General features: G+C 39.1%; 1 protein-coding gene across 4 annotated transcripts in view; it reads right to left on the bottom strand.

The window, feature by feature from the left end:
- The window catches only part of DACH1 (dachshund family transcription factor 1), a 439,484-nt gene that overhangs the window by 236,328 nt on the left and 179,416 nt on the right, over positions 1-23,740 (bottom strand). For all 4 annotated transcript variants that reach the window (XM_089668267.1, XM_089668310.1, XM_089668302.1 and 1 more), the window contains exon 2: positions 6,947-7,062. In XM_089668267.1, the coding sequence (XP_089524393.1) occupies positions 6,947-7,062 (116 nt within the window). The remainder of the gene's footprint in view (positions 1-6,946; positions 7,063-23,740) is intronic.

Here is a 23,740-nt window from a genome sequence, read left to right as displayed (position 1 = left end):
AATAATCATAAATCAAACTTTCACTTTTTAATACTTGGTTGCAAATCCTTTGCAGTCAATTACAGCCTGAAGTCTGGAATGCATAGACATCACCAGACGCTGGGTTTCATCCCTGGTGATGCTCTGCCAGGCCTCTACTGCAACTGTCTTCAGTTCCTGCTTGTTCTTGGGGCATTTTCCCTTCAGTTTTGTCTTCAGCAAGTGAAATGCATGCTCAATCGGATTCAGGTCAGGTGATTGACTTGGCCATTGCATAACATTCCACTTCTTCCCCTTAAAAAACTCTTTGGTTGCTTTTGCAGTATGCTTTGGGTCATTGTCCATCTGCACTGTGAAGTGGCGTCCAATGAGTTCTGAAGCATTTGGCTGAATATGAGCAGATAATATTGCCCGAAACACTTCAGAATTCATCCTGCTGCTTTTGTCAGCAGTCACATCATCAATAAATACAAGAGAACCAGTTCCATTGGCAGCCATACATGCCCACGCCATGACACTACCACCACCATGCTTCACTGATGAGGTGGTATGCTTAGGATCATGAGCAGTTCCTTTCCTTCTCCATACTCTTCTCTTCCCATCACTCTGGTACAAGTTGATCTTGGTCTCATCTGTCCATAGGATGTTGTTCCAGAACTGTGAAGGCTTTTTTAGATGTCGTTTGGCAAACTCTAATCTGGCCTTCCTGTTTTTGAAGCTCACCAATGGTTTACATCTTGTGGTGAACCCTCTGTATTCACTCTGGTGAAGTCTTCTCTTGATTGTTGACTTTGAAACACATACACCTACCTCCTGGAGAGTGTTCTTGATCTGGCCAACTGTTGTGAAGGGTGTTTTCTTCACCAGGGAAAGAATTCTTTGGTCATCCACCACAGTTGTTTTCCGTGGTCTTCTGGGTCTTTTGGTGTTGCTGAGCTCACCGGTGCGTTCCTTCTTTTTAAGAATGTTCCAAACAGTTGTTTTGGCCACGCCTAATGTTTTTGCTATCTCTCTGATGGGTTTGTTTTGTTTTTTCAGCCTAATGATGGCTTGCTTCACTGATAGTGACAGCTCTTTGGATCTCATCTTGAGAGTTGACAGCAACAGATTCCAAATGCAAATAGCACACTTGAAATGAACTCTGGGCCTTTTATCTGTTCATTGTAATTAGGATAATGAGGGAATAACACACGTCTGGCCATGGAACAGCTGAGAAGCCAATTGTCCCATTACTTTTGGTCCCTTAATAAGTGGGAGGCACATATGCAAACTGTTGTAATTCCTACACCGTTCACCTGATTTGGATGTAAATACCCTCAAATTAAAGCTGACAGTCTGCAGTTAAAGCACATCTTGTTCGTTTCATTTCAAATCCATTGTGGTGGTGTATAGAGCCAAAAATGTTCGAATTGTGTCGATGTCCCAATATTTATGGACCTGACTGTATATCACATTGTTTCTTTAACATCAGAAAAGGGCTTAAACTATTCCTTTTTTGTGAATAGGTTGCCCAGCATATGAAGGTGTGAACAGACATAGGATGAATCCTTCTAAAGCCACATATGAATTTTGGGGCTGTATGGGCCGGTTCAATTGAAACGGGCCAACACTGGGCCCATGTGTACAGCAGCCAGTCTGACAGAAGCCAGCTGACATCTGGCTTCTATTGAAGGGGCATCACTGAAAAAAGTCTGACGATTGGTATCTGATCAGCGCTCTCAGCCAATGATTGAAAGCAATGACCCGTGTGATCTGGCAGGAGGGAGTACCCTGTCAGAACACCATAGCTCATCAGGGAAATCGCTGTACTAACATTGGATTGTTAGTACAGGATCTCCTCTCAAGCTCATCAGTTTTTTTTCATTCAGCCCGCTGGGTTGAACAGAAAAAGAAATTGATAGTGTATACTAGGCTTAAAGCTTTGAAAGTCACAATTACAGAAATTTTATTTTAACGTATCTATTATTTGGAGATACAGTAAAATTGTAGTAACACTGCAGTGGTTTCACACTGCCATAAGTTTGTAATAAAGGCAGCCATACATGGATTGAAATGTGGTCGGTCCAGCAGGGACTGGACGAATTTTGAGACATATGGGCAGGCTGCTTGCACAGAATTTGATCTACCGATCAACTTCTGTACTACCCATCTGCTGGGTCTTAGTAAACGATCAGTAATGCCGCCACTCTTTCCGCTGTCAGAACACAATAGCACAGCAGAAGTGATTCCCCCATCCACACTGAGTGTGTGGATAGGGAAATCAGATAATTTTTTTATTCAACCCACTGGTCGAACAAAATAAAAAAAAGAATACCATATGGACAGCTTAAGTGAGTACCCCAACCACTGAGTGCTTAAAGCCTAAGTGCCCCACAATTGCCACCCACCCCTCCTTTCTGGAGGAGACTTCCCAGCTATATTTTATTTTTTATTTACCTGTTATAGATATCTTAAAGCTGTTCATGTGATGTGCAGAGTCCCCTTCCTTTTTGGTATCTTTTCCAGTGCTGAGCAGTCCTCAATGATGCACAGATCAAAAGGGATATGATGATGTCAGCACTACCTTCTGCATCATTACACTGTTAGTACAAGGTGCCATGGTGCCACCCCCTTAGGGGGAGCCTTAAGTCAATGATGCCCTGCTCTCACAAAATGTCTTCTGGGATGGGCATCATTCAATCCTGAAAGCTAAGAGCTTTCAATGGTGGAAATGAATTACTGTGGGGGGAAATGTCAAAAAAGAGATGAATATTGCAACCAAGTGGGAGGGTTATTTGACCGCATTTCCAAAAAAGCATTGCTTAAAGTCTTCCTACCAGTATTTGCACTGCAGGAAGAATGCACATTTTGCAGTGCAACTAATTTAGGCTGCAAGTAAAGCAAAAAATAAAAATAATAATAATAATAAAGCTAGATCATGTGAGCTGGTTATTAATTATCCAAACATCCTGAAGGAATTGGCAGACTAGAAACCCCCTTTAAAACAGCAAAGCACAAGTACTTATAAATTTCCTTAATCCGTTTTTTGGGGAAAAAAAGCAAAGTCCTCTTTAAAAAAATCCAGTTTCTATTTTATTTTGCTTGTGTATGAACAATGAACCATGTGTGCCTCTTTATTAATATGTTATGTTTCAGAAGCATAACTATGTTTTCTTTTGATTAGTAACAAGGAAGGAAGCTGGTACGTGGTTCTGAAATGTGTCTTTACATACTGCATGACATATTTTTAGAATGTATTCTTGAACTACTTATCTAAGTCATGCAGTGAAAGATGGACTTGTCATTAGCTCCAATATAATTCTGTTACACACAAAGCAGTTTGACCACAATGAAGTTATTTTCCGCATCTGGAGTAAACAATTGCAAATGTCTTTCTCATCAGTGGAGGAAAAAAAAAACAATAGCAATGTAATATAATCCACACAGAAGTAATAGGAGAATAAGCTATTCTAAGCTCTCTGTATAGTTAATTAAATGTAAGGAACATTATGCTTCAGATATCAATAAGCCTTCTTATGACGTGTGGGGCACAAACAAATGAGACATATAAAATGACGCATGCCCTTCTCTTTTAAAAAAACTGAAAGAAACAAATGTATTCTCAGAATGTAGTGGTTTCAAGTTTAAAAGGGATGAGGCTTAATACACACACAAACACATATACAGTGTATATATATATATATATATATATATATATATATATATTTTTTTTTTTTTTTTAACCTTTATTTTCACCAGATGATCCTGCCAGTAGCACATTTCCTTATCTAAGGTAGCAATTACTATACTGTGTCTATGCAGGAGCAACATTTCCACCCAAGGCTACTCTTCCTATTTGCTGTACAGTATAACTCCCCCTTTCTTAAATGGTTATTTTATATTTCAGAAAGAAAACATTACTTGTGATAACTGTTTGAGGGCCAATAATGATATCTCCTGCAGAAAGTATTAAAAGTTACAACTTTACTATATTTATGGCAGGATCATTAAGTATATTGCTCATTTTTTTTTAACAATATAACAAATTACATACAATGGTATATTTAATAGACCAAATAGTTCATTGATTGAGCTTAGATTAATTAAGGCACACTATACTTCTTCATTGCACATAAACATTTGAACTAATCATCATCTAATCAAATGTGGTGTCTTTATATATATTATACAAATTATATTTGCTGTTGTATTTGTCTGGAAAATTTAAGAAAACAGTATATGGATATACCCAGCCTCCTCCTTACTGTACAAATACTCAAATTTGGGTAACTTGAGCCATATTTATGTAACAGGATGGGTAGTTGGTGAATTATCAGGCAGTGAGCAACTGTAGTTTTGCAGTTTATTAAATAGGTGCAATGTTAGAATCAATATTACAAAACAGGGTCAGAACAACAAACAGCATTCACACACTACAACATAATACAAAACGGATCATGAAAGCTGCACAAACATGGATTCTTCACAGCGATGTCTCTGTGGCACTATCATGGTAGCATGTGGCTGCATAACATAATTTATAATTAACACAGAGTCCAGCTGAGAGTTACTAATTCAGAAAAACAGTTCAAAACAACGCTACGTGTGATTATGCTAATAAACAGCATCCCTCACAGTAAGGCTATGTTCACACTAGCGATGTGTGCAGGCAGCAGAGAGGCGTTTGGGAAGCATTTTTACCGCTTCCCAAACGCCTCTGACAATTCTGCACATTGCAGCACATGGTGCTGTTCTAACCGGAACGTTAGCGTCGCGTCGTGGCAAAACGGACGCCTTTGGTCAAGTCAGGAGGCGTTGAAGCCTCCTATTCTAGTCTATGGTGCCGCTCCGCAAACGTCCGGCCGGCGTTTGCGGCACGGTTGCAGGGCGTTTGCGGAGCGGTAACACCACTTAAACCTCATTATATTCGTTTGTGGGGCATTTTTAACGTTTGGCAAATGCCTAGCAACCAACGCTAAACCGCGCATGCAGCGTTTGCGGAGCGTTTGCCGAGTGTTAAAAAATGCTCCGCAAACGCCGGAAAAACCCTTGACAAACGCTATAGGGGCGTTTGGCAAGCGTTGGTAAAACAGTCAAGTGTGAACGAGCCCTAAAGTCCATGGTATCTGTGGTAAATCAGGCAAATAATTGCGGGGATCCAAGGCCCAAGCTGGATTACTCTGGTTGCAATCAAAGAGGGGCTCGTTACAGTAGCTGGGTTTTTTAATGTTTTTGAAGCCATGTGCTATTAGGCTTCTGCCCAGCTTCTCGCGCATTGGTTCTGAGCGTGAAGGGCCTCTCACCTGGCTGTAGATCACTTGAGCAGCTACCTCTGCCTCAACAGGTGTGGCCTCTTTGAGCTGAGGAGGGTAGGAGAGAAACATATCTTCCCTGGGTATGTCCAGGAACCCAAGCAGCTATGAGCACGGTGAATAAATGGTCGATCTGCTACATTTATTTATTTATTAATTGCCACTAATTACTTAGTATCATGACTTTACACAGTGGTTTACAGAGTACATAGACCATCCACATCTGTCCCCAATAGGAGCTCGCATTGTAATGACCCTACCACTATTAAACTAGCTGTGGGATGCAGTATGTTTGTTAATTTTGGCAGGAAATCTAGAACCTACAAACTCCATGCACTACAGCAGGTGAGGTTTAATCCTTGAACCCAGAACTGTAAGGCAATAGTGCATGGCCATTATATAGCCTAACTGACCAAATCGGAAAGATCCTTTCACTTCTTGATTATTTGTGAATACTGAAAACTATTGCACATATACGCACAGTTGAGGTTACCACCTATCTAATTTTTTAATTCCACTTAATTAATATCTAAACAACCAATAACACAGATTCAAAGGGAAGCAACTCTATTCCACTGTAAATGATGGCTTGTTTTAGTAATACTTATCAAAAACAAACATACATCTATGTATGCAGAGATACAAAGGCAGATAGAATAATAATATTATGTTTTAAGTTTTATGTTTTGCATGTATATTTAATTTGTATTATGTGTGTCTATGTATATTTGGATATATTGTATATATACAGCACTAGTGAAAGAAAGTATAAAACACACTGTTAGAAATATATAACCTACAGGTATATAGAAGAGGTCCAAAAATGTGTGGCACACACGTGAAGCACTTCATTGCCCAAGTCACGGGTTGTCCAGTGATTACAGGAAACAATGCCCTTTCACAAGCTTAGATGTGTTGGTTACCTGAGCTTGAAGAGGGTTATGGCTGCCTGGCACGGTTGTGGTTATTGTAACCTGTGATCCATAATCATGTGACACTAATCAAAAAGTAGCCTAGAGGAACGCACCCCTGTACTGTACATTAATGGCAAAACGTAATAGGTCACTGTTTAGTTACTCTTGCTCTTAGATGCCTTCTTTTAGTTAAAGCAAACCTGATACACAGTAATAATATTTAATAATACAATTACATATATATATATATTTATATACAGTATATTATTATTATTATTATTATTATTATTGTGATACAGGATTTATATAGTGCCATCAGTTTGCTATTATGAACATTTACTGATATACACACGGAAGACACGTGAAGGCACCTTTATGTCAGGTTAGTTTTCCTCTTTGCTGTTCCTGAAACCCAAATCCTAGGCTGATCTAGCATGCAGTATAGCATTTTGGGTCAAGATCTTTGCATTTCTACTTCTTAGGCCTTACCATTGGCTGAGGAAACTGCTCATCATAGTGACAGAACATCAGTAAGGCCTAGGAGACAGAAGGGAAAGGAGTAGGCTCTTAACCAAGGAAGTGAAGCACATATTTATATGGCCCAGGATCCAGGGGGTAGCCATACTTTAAGGAAGCCAACCTGACATGTAGGCACCTGCAGGTGATTTATTGTGCCCTCTGAAACCCTATAGCTATGCAACTTGCTTTAAGTACCATTAGCCTGTTTTTACCTGTGTATGTTAAAAACAAATAGTAGTTTACCTGTGGGTGGAATCATTCCAGGAGACATTAAGCCAGGCACACTGTGGGGCATTATATGGGGATTTTCAGGTGAGGTAACACTCTGTGTCCTTTTAGGAGGCCTCCCTGGTCTGGAGCTGAAAGCAGAAAACATGTGTAAGAAAAAAAAAATAAAATGACTGCCTAAAACATCATTTGGAAGTTGTTTCAAGTGGTAACATGGACTGTAAATAAATTTGTTTCAAGGACGGTTGCTTTTGCAGTTAGATGTAATAGACTTCCATCACTAATTAGATTACATGCTGAATTCATTTTCCTCATTGAAGATCAGCCGCTCCTGATGCATAATTCATAGCCTGTACCTCGTTACCTGCTTCTTCATATTAATATCTATACACAGTTTGAATTGCCTCGTTTGCATATGCTAAAGTTCTGCATGCAGCCTTCAGCATGAAAATTATGCACTAACTTGTAATAATTATTACAGTCAGCCTGCTATTGATTTATGAGACTTTTAAAAACCAAATATGTGTAGTACTTGTAATGAATGATATTTTAAGGTTCTTCAGGAAATTAAAAGGCAATGGCTGCCTTAGGAAATGTTCTGCTTGTTTGATTTAATACTACAGTTAGCTAGGAGGTGGAATGAAAGAGTGATTCAGACCTATAGCACATTTTTCGATGATATGTTTTATTACTTCACACTGCTAGCCTGATATCTAGATGATAAATGACAATACATATCTAACGTGTGAAAAGGTCTTACAATTTCTTTATTTTTTGTCATTTAAAGATTATTCAAGTTATGGTTTAACCCTTTCCCCCTGGAGAATGAGAACATGCTATTATACGTTACTCTTGTCCCCGCGGTGTATGGTGTAGTATATTCAAAGACCTGAACGGGAAAAGGAAAATAAACTGTATACTATCATAGCTATCCCTTGTCATGAACTAATTGCTTTCTATATTTCACATGATCAAAGAGAACATAAAAAAGCTGTAATTTAAGAATATACTCTATGTGTTCTAGCTGTAAAAGGAAACACACAGACAAGTCAACTGGCTTCCCAGTATAAAATAAGACAGTTTGCAATAACTAAATATCCTATATCACTAAAAGGCACAATAATAAAAAAGCTCAATTCTTTCTTTATAAAGCCCTGCAGAAACTACAGGCCATCAGTAATGAATAAAGCTCTGGCCAGAATGAAGATGAAACATAATCTCATACAACTAAGAATAGGTAAGACAAATGGTTTAATCATAAGAAACTTGCAGCTTGGAGTCTTCCCTGTATTTTGACTTGCTTTAGTCCAACCAAAATCTAGTAGCCCAGACATTAATTTTGCTTAAACTGAACACCTCTTAGTTGGGCAATAACCTTTTACCTCTACAGAATAAAAAAAAAAAGAAGCATACAACTTGTACATCTTTTTGTACTGCGTGGCCATAGGCAAAGCCTTACGCCTGAAGCTGACCGCCCACTGATCAAAATTCAGGAGGTTCAGGAGGAACTGTCCAAATTTTGATCAGTGTGTGGACATCCCTGCTTGACAGAAGTCTCGCGTTGGAGGAACATGTTGGTAAATTTTTCTCCATCAGCAGCTGCAGCCTACTGTCGAAATACAATGTCATGTATGTGGCGGATTTCCCCATCCATCACATTTATGTGGGTGGAGGAACCTTTCATTCAGCCTGCTGGCTGAATGGAATAAAGCTAGGCCTATGTCCAGCTTAGAACCACTGTGCATTAGCCCCACAGAATCTATTTAGCTTCATAGAGTATGTTTACTAAATAAGATTGACACACAGTAGTAGACTTTATTCAATGTTTAGAGAGTAAAATACACAATTATACACCAAAAGATCCTTAAGAATACATAAATCCAACATTTCATATTCCCAATATGTGCCTGCTGTACCATGCACCTGTATTAAAAAGTGTCCTGTTCTCTTTCTATTGCTTCCTTTGTGTGAAATACCTGGTGTTCTCTGCTTTCTAATAAAAATTGACCACACTAGACACAACAGTTTTCTTGCTGTGCTGCAAATTCAGTATGCTCTCCTCCAATGAGCAGACTTCTGCTGACATGCCACTATGCCACTCCACCTTCATGCACCATCCCCACCATGCACAGCCATTCACTCTAAAGGCCAGTTTGCTGCTGTTTCTGCTCCCTCAGCTCCTGCTGCACCTGAGAACAGAGGGCATGTGATCACTTATAAAAAAAAAAGGGGAAAAAGATTGTGATAGCATATATACTGTATATATGGAAAAATGTAAATAAAAGGTAAAATATATATGTGTAAGTATATATATACTGTCATGATCATCATCATCATCATCATCATTTTATATATATATATATATATATATAATGATGATGATCATGACAGTATGTATATACTTACACATAAATATTTTACCTTTTACTTACATTTTCCCATTTATACTGGGTTGTTTTACAAAGTGAGGGTTTACATATACTTTACAGACCATTGCTATATACTTCATTACTCACTGTTTTATGGAGTGGAGTCTGTCTTTATATCACTTGACTTTAAATTTCCCAGTGCTTATTTAGCAAATCATATATTGTACAACTGATTTGCTCAATCATAGTCCATTTTTGTAAACCAATAATGAAAATAATTGAAGAAAACATATAGCCAGCCAGATCAGATAAACAGTGTGCACTGCAGTGATACCCTATATTGTAAAGCAAAGCTGAATACAAAAACTAAAATCATCTTCATTGCATATCTCATTACACTAACCTGTACAATGACCTGGTCAGTGACCGCCAGTAAACACAAAGCATTATGAAAATATTAGTAGGGCGGTATAAAATAGGTCACTAAAACATTTTAAATCTTCAACTGTCAGATGCAAAGATGTAAGCCTCCATGGGTGAGCTATATATTTAAATGCTTTCCCATGCTGGAAATCTGGTTTGAGGAACATCAATGATGTGCTATCACACGGACGTCCATAAATTGCACCTTGCTCCTTTTTTTGTGGCTGATCTTTCTAGCGTATGAATCCATTAGCACTTTTTAAAACCAAGGAAGATCAAAAGTGAAATAAAAATACATTTCACGCCGAACTGTGTTCCTATTCCAAGAACAGAAATTCATATTCATTCAAACTTACTTTACAGCAATTACTGCATGAATAAATTTAATTTTTCTATTGACTTAGTAACAAATTGGATCCCTGAAAGCTTACAGGATCAAATACATAAAAGATAAACATTTAGCTTAATGACATCAACAGTCAACCAAAAACATCTGTGTTTTACTTTAGAAGTGATCAGAGGATATTCCTTTGTTTACACTAAAGATAATCACAAGGTTTGTATTACTGCATTCAATTTAAGGAAGAAAAAAGAGAACATACAACCTCCAGAGCCCAGAGGCAGCAATATGTTACAAATACAGGATTTCTCTCATTTTATGTTTTGTAACCATGGTAAAACAATAGACCTGAACTTTCCCTGAACCTTCCTCCTATAATGGCCATGGTACATGTTGACCTAGCACGGCAAGTTAGAACCTGATGCTATCGTGCTGACGGCTGCTAATGCTATCAAATTTTTCTGAAACTTTATCAACTCTATTAAAAGATCCGTTTGAATATACCTGATTGCTGGACACAGCTCACCAGGGAATGCTGACATCATACACGCATCCTGTTTCCATGTTATCCATTTACATAACGAAATGATTAAAACAATGAAGTTTGTTTACAGAAGAACATTCCCTTGAAATATGTAAAACCGAATTACAGAAGATCCAATTGGTCTGTGAATCGCTGCAACTCAGATACTAGCAGGAACTTCTGAATATGAGCAAGAATATTTTCCTGATCTGCCAGGGATTGCTAAATTCATGGATCTCTACAATCACAAACAATCAGATCCAATCCAGCATGATCATATTCAGGAAAGTTGGGGAAGTATGGTTTGCCTGAAATAACCTGTATCAGATAATCCACTATTTTGCAATGATTCCCAGATTTGTCTGGCAATCCATAGCAGTAGTTTTATATCTATAAAAGGATTTGTTTATACAACCATATACTGTTACTATAAATGCACAACATATAACATGATATTAACATGAAACTATCCTTAGCTCCAGTCTAGCGCTGCAGTGTTTTGGAGCTCCCTTACCGCTGGTCGTCTTCTGAGTATTGATCTTTAGTCATTTTCAATGACTGGATGTGTGTGCACAGCTCTCTGTACAGCATGATCGGGCAGGTAAGCAGCTTTATTGAAGAAGAGACATAGCAAACCTCTTCTGAATTTAAAACCTGCCTGTTTACAATTTTTCTTTTTTATTACAGTTCTACTTTAACATTTATAGGTAATAACACTAGACGTAGTTGATGTAGGGCAGGGGTCTCCAGACTTTCTAAATAAAAGACCAGTTTACCGTCCTTCACACTGTAGGAAGGACAGATTGTAGCCAGTGAGAGAAGAAACGTCCTTGCATCAGTGGGAGTAAATGATGCTCCATCTTTGGTGTCATTGGGAGGAATAGTGCCCCATCGTTGCTGTCACAGAAAGCAATTATGACCCATCATTGGTGACTTTGGCAGGAATTGTGCCCTATTGTTAGTGTCAGCAGATGGAATAGTGCCCCAAGGGCTAGATAAAGGGCCATATCTGGCCCCCAGGCTGCAGTTTGGAGACCACTGATCTAGGGAAAATCCAATTTTCTCCTAGGAGATCAGGAAGGTATTTATTTTTCCCCAGTTGAAGCAAATTGGGCCATGCTTTGTACGGTTTTTTTGCCTTCCTCTGGATCAACTCTGGGTATAGGATTTTTTCTACTATACCATACTATACTTCTAGTATATGGATGTTTTCTACTTTGTTTATTTATTACAGGTAATTATATAGAACCATCAATTTATGCAGCACTTTGCATATATATTGTACATTCACATTAGTCCTTAACCTTCAAGGAGCTTACAGCCTAAGGTCCCTAACTCACATTCATACATACACAGGACAATTTAGCTCTGAGCCAATTAACCTACCAGCATGGAGCATGGGAGGAAACCAAAATACCCAAGGGAAACCCATGCTGGCACAGGGAGAACATACAAACTGCAGGCAGGTGGCGCCGTGGTTGGTAATTGAACCAATGACCCTAGTGCTGCTAGGTGGAAGTGCTAGCCATTTAGCCACTCTGCTGCCCCAACTGAATTATTTTTTTTTGGTTGAACTGGATGGACGTTTTCAACCTTACTCACTATGTAACTGTGTAACTATATTGATTCTCTTTTAATATGAAGGTATATGGGGGTTCTAGTTCTAATTTACTCTAAAATGTTACAGTTTTTATTGATTGAACATTGGTTTATTGATTGAACATTGCCTAAATTAGACACATATAAAATTGAGGTATATTGTGAAGGATGTTCGGGGATGCAACCATATGGGAACCTTGCTCTTATTACCATAGTCTCAATAAGGTTGTACAATTACCATTTCTAGTTTTAGTTTTTTGTTACAAATATTTGCTCTTCTACTGTTAGTTGTTTTTTTTTCTTTTAGCATTCTGAAAATGCTTAAGAGAATAACTGTAGTCTCAATAAAATTAGATTTTGTTAGGAAAGCTAACTTGAGAGTTTTGACGACTATAAAAGTGTCAATTTTTGAATCGCAAAACAACCTGAGTGATTCTAATGATGTTATTTACACATATCAAAAGCAAATAAATCAAGTTATAATGTTAGTATAGTTATTTTCTTTTGTTTGAGTAACAGTCTCTGTAGTGAACCATTTCCTAACATCTGTCTGTCCAAAAATCCACAAGATGGAAAATTGTTCAAAATAGAAGGTGATCACAAAGGAAGCACAGATTAACAGTGATATCTTCTTTCAAACTAGAAGAAATGCATTCAGGGTGATTTATTAAAGGAGTTGAGAATCTTTGCACAATAAATTGTGTGAGTACTCATTTCAATTATCCAAAACTGACATGTCAAAGCGGTGTTCATGGTATAGTAATTGGTCTGGGTGTGGAAGGGGGGCTTGGACTTTGCATAGCAAGACATTTTGGACAATTTCATGCTCTCAATATTGTGGGAACTGTTTGGGGATAGCCCCTTCCTGTTCCAACATGACTATGTACCGCTGCACAAAGCAAGGTTCATAAAGACATGGATGAGTCAGTTTTAGGTGGAGGATCTTGACTGTCCTGCACAGAGTCCTGACCTCAACCTAATAGAACACCTTTGGGATGAATTAGAGGGGAGACTGCGAACCAGGCCTTCTTGTTCGACATCAGTGCCTGACCTCACAAATGAGCTTCCTAAACCTTGTGGACAAGAGTTGAAGCTGTTATAGCTGCAAATGGTGGGCCAACTCAATATACCAACCCTATGAGCAAAGACTGGGATGCCATTAAAATTCATGTGCGTGTAAAAGCAGGCATATCAATACTTTTGGCAATATAGTGTAGCTCTTGCATACAGTACAACCTTGTCGAGTCTTGATTTTTTTTTGCAGCAGTTCAGCAACATTAGAGTTCTTGTCCTTACAACTACACTGCGAATGGACAATTAAAGGAAAAAACCAGGATTATCTCTCTGACACTCTGCTGTCTCCACCTATCAGCATACTCCTTGCACTGCAGCACAATTGATTGGCTCCTTCTCCTCATCTGAATGCTTTTGTAGTGAAGTTAATGCCAGGTCAAGTTAAGGTACTTACGCTGCGTGTATTAAAAGATACATTTATTGATCTACTGATGAATACAGAGCTACAGTATATTGATCTGTGTATTTTACACCTGCCTGGAGTTCAGCTTTTAGCCCCGATTCACACCAAATGTGACACTGAAATTGTGCTACTTCACTTGAAGTAGTGTGTTTCCAAAGCCGCGGACCGGGTGAGATTTCATATGCAGCTTGCCTGACATATATGCAACTTCATACACAGATGTCAATGCAAAGCGCACCTGAAATCACTGAAAATAGTGCAGGGACTATTTTGAAAATAGATGTGACTCCGACGGAGTCTCACCGATTTGAACGATTCAATTCAACAGGGTGCGACTTGTCATGCAATTTGAAACTGTCAAATCACATGACAAGACACACCGGTGTGAACTAAGGCTAAAGGACATACAGGCTTGAATTAATATAGTAAGCAGCCTTCATGCCATTTGTGACAGAGAAGCAGAAGTGGCAGGGCAACATCATTGGGTGGTGGGTCGTCAAGACATCATGATTGATGCCAATCTACATGGCTGGATGACGTGATTGATGGATTTACATCATGGGACATTATTTACTTTTTTTTTCAAATAAAGGACCTTGTCATTGTATTTATGTGATTATTTACACTCACTGGCAACTTTATTTGTGCCAAGAAAATATCCACCTTGCTAGTGCCAAGAAAATATCCCCAACACATTACACCACCACCAGCAACCTGAACCAATGATACAAAGTAGGATGGATCCATGCTTTCATGTTGTTTATGCCAAATTCTGACCTTACCATCTGAATGTCACAGCAACCAGTCTGCCCATTCCCCTCTGACATCAACAAAGCATTTTCATCCACACAACTATTTTCTTTCTCTGTAAACCCTAGAGTTGGTTGTGCGTGAAAATCCCAGTAGATCAGCAGTCTGGCACCAACAACCATGCCACAATCAAAGTCACCTAAATCCCCTTTCTTTCCCATTCTGATGCTTGGTTTGAACTTTAGCAAGTAATCTTCCCCATGTCTACATGCCTAAATGCATTGAGTTGCTGCCATCCGATTGGCTGATTAGCAATTTGTGTCACTAAGCAGTTGAACACATGTACCTAGTAAAGTGGCCGGAGAGTGTACTTTTTACATTTTTTTGTAGGAATGAGTAACACTGGGTACTTATGTACTCCACACAAATTTCCCTAGGGGAACCTGGATATCTGGGGTCCCTTTTCTAAAGATGGCTTCCAGATTGTTATAAGTCCCATCCCCACAAACCCCCACATCAGTTTTGAGGTACAGAATGTTGGGATGAGGCCTTCTGTCACATTAACACAGTGACAAGGTTCCTTGCAAGAGAAGGGGAGGAAGCCATGCTGTCCCTTTTGCAAGATACTCTTCCAATGCAGAAGGCATGTGGCCTGGTATGGTTCAGGAGGGGGAGGGGAGTTGGAGCACACATTGGCAAAAGTATTTTATAAAAAAAATGTAAATAATATCTAATGAAGGAAATCCAGTAACAATCTCAACATTCAGTCATGTAGAGTCAATTGCCACGCAATGTAGCAGCCCCACCCCATGAAAACCCATTTCCCAACAACCTTACCCAACCACAACATGATAGATCAAAAATCAGACTTCTGTTTGTAAGCAAACTGGCTGGAGATTTAGGTCACCCAGGATCCCCCCCGACACTCTGTTCACAAACAGGGGCCACCAGGTGATCTGTCATTTATCAGTTTTATTTTTAGGCTTCATGCACACTGGGGCTTTTGCAAATGCTTTTTTCCTGACAGGAGAACAGCAGGTTAAAAAGGTAATTAAGCCATGTTTTTCAAATGCATTTAGGCACGTTTAGGAGCATCAAGCGCTTGATTTCATTGGCCAGAATATTAATTTATCCTGGCCATTGAAATGAGTAAACACTCAAGAGCTAAATGCACCTAGGCATGTTTTGCTATTTTTTTTGGTCAAAACGCCCCTCTCTTGAAAACCCAAGTGATTTTCTTTCTGCCTCTAAACACTTCTATAAATGCCTATGTGTGCATTGACACATGGGCAAACATGGATGGGCATTTAGAGGCAGAAAAAATGGTCAAATGGCTGTAAAACAGATGTTTTTATACCTCAAATGTACATGAGGCCTAATAGTCATTTTAAATGGTTTATTCAAACTGTTCTGTAACTTCATGTGAAGGTTTAAGGCATCTACCAAGAATGTAACTTGAAGGATTTGTGTGTTTTCAATATTACTCTTTAAGACAAAATAAAAGACACTCTCAACATTTAACTGCATTTTTGTGTTTGCATTGGTGCATGTCTCCCATGGCAATGCCCAGCTACCCATGTCCATTTGAACAACATTTTGCACAATAGCCTTGAAAAGGGGTAGAACAAAACAGCAAAACTAAGATTCCATAGACTTTACTATGGGTCAGCAAAATGTTCAGGGCTCGCAGACCTCCTGTGGGGTTTGTTGAACCTCCTATGAGCCAAACTTTGCTTGTTTTGCTCATCCTAGTAAATAGTCAAGGAATAAAAAGTGTCTTTAGATACTGTATACGTTAACAATTGTAGCTTTGTTAGCCTTGTCACTCTACTCATTTTGACCTAATTTAATGATTAATACATGGGGTCATTAAAGTGCTTTCTTGTTTTTTCATTCATTTCTTTTTTCTTCCATTTCTTTTTGTCCTTTCTTTTCTTTGTATATTGTTTTAGATATTATAATACTCACATCACAGTCTGCACAAGTGTCTCAAATATCCCTTCTAATTTGCTATGCAAGAAAAGAGTGCTACAAAAAGCATATCAAATGCTACTTGAGTAAAGGTACAGTAATCAGTATAGTATGTGTATTCATTGTCACTGGGAGAAGAAAATGATGAGTCACTCTAATTGTTATAGCTAGTATAGACAAAAAGTTCTCCAATCACTTATAAAACAAGGACCTTAAATATCACAGCCCTCTTGAACTTGGATCAGAGAATTCAGAGCATGCAGTATAGTTAAATTAGAATGAACACAGTAAAGCTATCACAGGATCTTGATGATGAATATTACAGCTTCATAAAAGCCATAAAACTATGGAAAATATACAGCATAAGAGATATCAAGTATTGTTAAAGTAAAAGCTGAAAATGGGAACAAAGTATATTATAAATACACAGTTTAAGGTAGAAACATTTCATAACAAGTAAAGGTGTAGGATTTACTGGATTTAAAAGTGCCATTGAAGGAATGGTATATTTTGTTTAAAGTGTTACTAAACTCATAACAGCAAAATCAGTCTGTATATGCAGTAAAGCATGCTTGTTATATTCATTGTGGAACCTACTGGGTTAATCCTCTGCATAGTGTAAAAATTTAGTTTGATCCTGACATCTCTGATCCTCCCCTTCCTTCAGTATCTCCCTCTTATGTCCTGATAAGACATATTGTCTGGAGTCACTCTGCACATGCTCAATTTGGTGTGTATTGCTAGAGTTTGTTTTTTTCTTGGGAGAGTGCATGTGATCAGCACAGGGCCAATTAGCACTGTCCAGACAGAGGTCAGGGGTTCTGCATCCTCCTGGAGCAGTGGTCTCCAAACTGCAGCCCGGGGGCTCGATGCTTGCCCTTTGCTTGCTCTTATCTGGCCCATGGGGCACTATTTAATCCACTGACACCAATGAATTCCTCCCAGTATTACCAATGATTGGGCACAATTCCCACCAATGACACCAACAATTGGCCACAGTTCATCCCAATGATGCCAAGAATGGGGCACAATGACACCAATGATGGATCACAATTTCTCCCAATGACACCATCGATGGGGCACAATTCCTCTCACTAACACTAAAGATGGGGTATTGTTTATTCCCACTGATGCCAGGACATTTTCCAGTCCGCCCCCCCTAAGTCTGAAGGACAGTAAACTGGCCCTTTGCTTAGAAAGTTAGGAGACCCCTGTCCTAGAGCAAAATGAAAACTCCTCCTATAAGCTTTAACTAGTGTTTATCTGGATACTGACAGAAGTCACAAGACTGCTTTAACTGCTGATGAAAAAAAGGTATTTAGCAGTTTATATTAACTAAAAAAAGTGCACTTCCATGTTCTCGTGGCTTCTGTATTCCTACGTTTTTCACTACATTTGCATAAATTGCAGAGACAGGTTTTCATTAATATTCTGATAACCGATTTTTTTAATTCCATCTGGGAGTTTGATAGCTTATATAACCCATCAATAGTGTAAACTTCCTTTTGTGATTTCTCTTTTCTATAAAGGTGCTAAAAATTCTGATACAAAGCATAGTGAAGTTTTGTGCCAATTAAATCAAAGCCCTTTTTAAAAAATAAACAAAAAGAAAAATATAGTTTGTATACAAATAGTAAAAAAAGAAAAACAAACAGCAAATAAGGAAGGGGGTAAAAATTAAGAGATAAGGGAGTTAGTAAGAAATGATTAAAGGAGAAGGACAGCGAAAGCTCGTTTGGCTGTACTTCTGTGGATCACAGGAGTGCATCTAGTTCTGCACTCTTGTGACCTGTTTTCAGCCGACAGTGGACTTCCTGAGGACACCAGATTGGTGAAACATGTAGAGGCAGAGTGTTACATCAAGCCACATCTGGGTCCATTGATGTCATATCCGCTATTGGAACGCACACCAGCTCTAATGATAGGAGTGGCAGTAGCGTAATACAGCTGAGTGTATTAGTGCCAAGGATTGGGCACCAACAAATGTGAGTGCATTTTTGTTGTTCATATAGATATTTATTTTAATAAATTTACTACACCATGAGGAATGTTCTCTTTTTGATTCATGTTGATCTGGAATTGTGGCATTAAATGGGGAAAGTGTTGAGAAGAAATCCACTGAGACTATAAACCTTGGTCAGACACAAAGCGCATTTGATCTTTTAATTAAGGGGTCATGGACGGTTAGTGAGTACAGTATATTGCTACATGGTGGTAGAGCACAAAGAGGAATTTCACAAAGCTATATATTGGACACTAGAAGATTATATATGTTTTGGCACACTATTTGGTGTGGGACTTTATGAACTTGTTCATTTTTTTAATAATGCTCATGCACTTTTTTTTTTTGTATGTGCTTGCATGTGAAGTGCTGAACCTTTTCTTAATTATACGATCTTGGCTGGTGTCTCTCAGCCAGTCCAAGCTGCGGAAAGATCCCAACTTTAAAGTTGGGATGCACCCAGATGTCTGGACAGGCACCTGGCTCAGCCTCTCAGCAAGCTGCTGATAGCTTGAGCCAGCCACTCCTGCCTCCTCCACAGCCCAGCACTCCAGTGAGCACAGGGGAGATCAGAGCAAACAGCGGTGACTGACAGTCACCACACTCTGATCAGATCAGCAGGGAGAAATGAGTGATCAGCAGTGTTTGATCGCTCAGTTCTCACCCTCAGAGCCAGTGAGCAACAAACGCCACATTTGATTGATGCTGCATCCACCTAGGTAAGTATAAATTAAAAAAAAAATCCCACACTTCTCTTTTAAAGGTTGAAATACATTCATGACTAAAACCTGCAAACACTGTTTGCAGAGGTCATTCATAAAAAGCACTAACAGCAGTTCCTGAGAGGACAGTCTGGCTTTCAAACTGACAACAGAGCCATGGAGTCTACAACAGGAGAGTGGCTTTCCCAGTATAGAATGTGGGGCTGAGCCATAATTTGACAACCAACCTCACTCAAAACTGAACCAATTTGCCCATCCACGCATTCGGGGTGGATGCAGGAATCCTCCCCACCGAGCTATTGTTTAGCTGTCAGAATACACAGATCAGTGCCTTAGCCATTATCTGCAGCCGCAGATCAAGTGGCCTTTATCCCACAGGGTGCTTAAACCAAAATCAATCATACTGTCCCTGGCCCACCGTTTTCGTTAATTGGATTTCAGTTGTTTCACTCATGAATGCTCTGCATCACATGAGAACTTTACAGCCTGCCTAGGAAATCTCACTCCTCCAGACTGATATCCACCCATTAACACATTTTGATACTTGCATAACTCTTCATAAGAGCCAGCCCATGGCTGACATCCCACTGAGGGCGCTTGAATGAACTACAAAGTGCTGTGATGTTTTCAGGAAACTATGTACACCACCCTACTGGTCCCTATCACCAGACATGATGGGGTTTATTTACTAAAGCTGGAGAGTCCAAAATCAGACTCCCTTCTGCATAGAAACCAATCAGCTTCTAACCTCAGCTTGTTCAATGAAGCTTTGGCAATGAAGCCTAGAAGCTGATTGGTTTCCATGCAGAAGTGAGTCTGATTTTGGACTCTCCAGCTTTAGTAAATAAACCCCGATCTGTCTGCATGGCATAGAGAAACATAGAAAGCTAGTGATGATGTCATTGGGTCTAAAGTAAGGTATGGATTGAAATCACAAAGGTTTTATTTAAAAACTGTTAATAGCATGTTAAAGGAGGGGCATAAACAAAATTAAAGCAGATTAAACTTCAGATTTAATTTTCTATGCCTTTGACAACATAAGCTAACATTTTTTTTCTAGTTGACAAATGTGCTCTAATGGCTACTCATCTGATTCTCTGATTTTGCAAGTGCAACAAATCGAAGTTTTTCCTATTTCTGCCTAATAGATTTACAATTCTTTGGATTTCACTATGCAAAGCTATCTAATTTTCCATCTAAGCTATGGGTGTGCAGCTGGAATTTTAGAAGTAGTGCCTTTGTAATCCTGTCCAAATTCAAATTGTAATAAACAATCTAGTTTTTAAATCCTTGATGGATGCACTGAGGCATTTCAGAGCTACATAAATACCTATGTTCAAATCTTTAAACTTAAGAGTTTGAATCTACCATCATGCCAGGCATCACCTAATTAGCTCAGTTTAACAGATGATTTAAAGATTACCTTGTATATATAATTCAAAATGTGCTTAGCATATAAAATTGACTGGTTCAACAGTTCAAATACACCCAAATGTCTCCAAGTCCCTTACTGGATCATTGGAATTAATGCTTGGCTGATAACTTTAGTGAATTGAGGAAATAGTAGCTGACTGAAGCAAAACAGCAAAGATTGGAATATTCTTAGAGTCAAATGCATTAACTGGATATCTGAATGGGATAGTGAAGAATCACAAACACAAAATCCATTTATATATATATATATATATATATACAAAGAGGAAAAAAACAATATTAAAGGATAAATTCACCTTTGGACCAAAAATAATAAATGCACATTTTTTTGCAAGTAAAAAAATGTGCATTTATTATTTTTGGTTGCAGGAGGTTGTAAAGCATTGCAAAGACATGTAGCAGAATACATTTTGGCCTAAATTTATTTTGAAAATCAGCAGATCACTGGTGCCATGCAGGTCTCCTGCAGACCTGTTAGTATATTTGCTTACACACATACGGGATGTATGGGACAGCGTATATACTGACAGGAAGACTCAATTCAACTATCACAGCACCGTGGTAGCTCATTCAGAACTACAAGTCAACAGCCACTAAGGCTGTTGGGGCTTGTAGTTCATTCATTCACAGAACACTGTGAATGAATGATGCGGCTGCATGGGTGGAACCCCACATGGCTGTGCTGTTTTTAAAAAGTGACAGCTGGCACAGGGAACTTCTCCCCATACTTCTGTCACAGGGAGGGGGATATCGGGCAGCGGCTGCAGCATTTGGAACATGTTACGCTCTAAAAATGGAACATGCAACATGTTCCCAAAAGTGAACTTATCCTTTAAAATTGAAAATAATGTTAATAATATATCAGTGGAAATGTATGTTGTGGACATGGTCAGTTTTAGGTTTATCTTAGAGTGTAGTTAGAAATAATTTAAAATTGTATTTATATGCTTTTTATCCCTCTAGAGAATGGATATTCATGTTAAGTGTATTATATTCATAGGTTCATGATATTACTATGGAATGCAATTATATTGGATTGGAATTTAAAGCGGAGTTCCACTCAAAACCAGATGCTTCACTTATTTGCCTCCTCCCCCCCTCCACTGCCATATTTGGCATATTTTGGTGGGAGCGGATACCTGTTTTGGACAGGTACCAGCTCCCACTTCTGGTTCAGTTCACTGCGGCAAAGTGAGCCAGAAGTTCGGCCCCCTCCTTCCTCCCGCAGTCTCCTGGGAACCTTCACAGGTCCCAGAAGACTGCCCAATCAATGGGAATGTGCAGCACAATTCGTGCATGCACAGTGGGCACCCGGCTCTGAAGCTGCAAGCTGTCACAGCATGGTGCCCACAGTTGTGATGCAGGTGCCAGGGACAGAAGAGGCAGAGAAGGGAAGGTGCAGGGGAGCACAAAGCTGGACCCTGGGACAGGTAAAGGTGTGTTTATTAAAAGTCACCAGCTACAGTTTTTGTAGCTGCTGACTTATAATAAACACAAAACTGACTGGAACTCTGCTTTAATAATAATTCCACAAATCAATAACATAGCGAAAACAGAATCACTGTCCTGGTTATGAGCGGATGTATTTTCTAAGTGTCTTTTCAGGTGGTATGAAAGTTAAATTCTAGACATGGATATTTTATACATAGTTATATTGGTCCAACTTAGACCAATGTACCTATGTATACACCATACCTGCCCCTGAAAGCTGGAAATCACTGAAGTAGACACCGCATCTCCAGTGATCTCCATTTCCCTCCGGGTTCCATGCTGAATGGCTGCTTTGCTGCATTGTGAACACAGTAGGTCAGCTGCTCAGCACGGGTACCATACAGAGAATGTTTTAAATGCTCTAAATGATTGAAAAGAATTCTCTAAATAGAGCATAAAATCACCACCCCACTTCTCCACCTTGTCCAATGCAAAGCGTTCTCTGAATGGCCCCCATGCAAAGATGATGACCTCCTGTGCTTAGTTTAAAAAAAAAGTCATACTTACCTGTTCTGTGCAATGGTTTGGCACAGAGAAGCCAAAACCTCCCTTTCTCAGGTTCCCTGCCAGTGCTCCTGGCTCCTCCACCCTGTTAAGTGCCCCCATAGCACGTTGCTTGCTTTGGGGGCACTCACACATGTTCGCTCCACAGCCCCACTCTGTTTATCTATAGACACACAAAGTGTGGCTCAGCCCCACCCCTGCTCTCTTCTCACTGGCTGTGATTGACAGTAGCTGAACCAATAAGGAGAGAGAGAGCAGGAAGACTCACACACAGAACGTGTTTTACCTTTATGCATTCTAAAAAACCTTCAGCCTTTAGAACCACTTTATATCATCATACTTTGAGTGGGGTCACTGATCAACATGCGACAATGAAAGTGGCTGAACAGCCTAAAGACAGCCACAGTTGTGAAGTGGGAGAAGCCAACAAGCCTGTGGCACCTATGTGTAGCCCCTAGGTTGAAACCTGAAATATACTGTCAGTCTTAGATCAACATATAATCATTTGATTACTAACACTGAGAAGACATTGTTTTGCATTCTAAAAAAAAAAATTGAATAATCCTTTAGAATTAGAAGAATAGCACACAACTATTTGGATATTAAGTAAAGCAGTGCCTATCCAGCTTGGCCTTTACAGCAAGGTGGCAATCTTTACTTGGGCTTAAATGTTTGTTCATGTAGCTGAAAAAAAGAAAATGTTAACATCACAAGCTGCTGAATAAGAACAAAAAGCTAGGAAATCAGTCCCCAGTAAATTTCCAATGCCTTTTTAAGAGATTGATTGCATTCCTGACAACTGTAGGTATTTGCTGTCCCATTTATTTTACAAGACACGGAAAACAAACCTCCTAGCAAGAATGTGAACAATGCCAAAAGAAAACTATTGAATGGATAAATCTATACCGGCATATTTACCTCTACATTGTATAAAATTCACTTTTTGTCGGCAAGTGGGTTTGTCTAAAGAACAATCGTTTTACGTACCCAACCAAATCGAGGGGCATAAAATATCAAGTCGTCACTGCCCTTTAAAATCCCTTTAACTTGAATTCTCTAATTGTTCCTTCACTTTATCTCTCTGTACCAGAAAGTAAATAAATTAACAAAATAGCTTTTATCGCACAGAATAACCTTTTAACTGAGGGATTATCTGTGGTTTATTTTTCATTTCTTTCACTGCAGATAGCAGTTCATGCCTCAT

Source organism: Staurois parvus, unplaced genomic scaffold, assembly GCF_062004578.1.
Source record: "Staurois parvus isolate SC_StPar_1 unplaced genomic scaffold, SC_StPar_1.0 ptg000007l, whole genome shotgun sequence".
In the NCBI taxonomy this organism is placed as follows: domain Eukaryota; kingdom Metazoa; phylum Chordata; class Amphibia; order Anura; family Ranidae; genus Staurois; species Staurois parvus.
The sequence above is the reverse complement of the archived record's forward strand: the minus strand, read 5'-3'. Positions and strand labels throughout refer to the sequence as shown.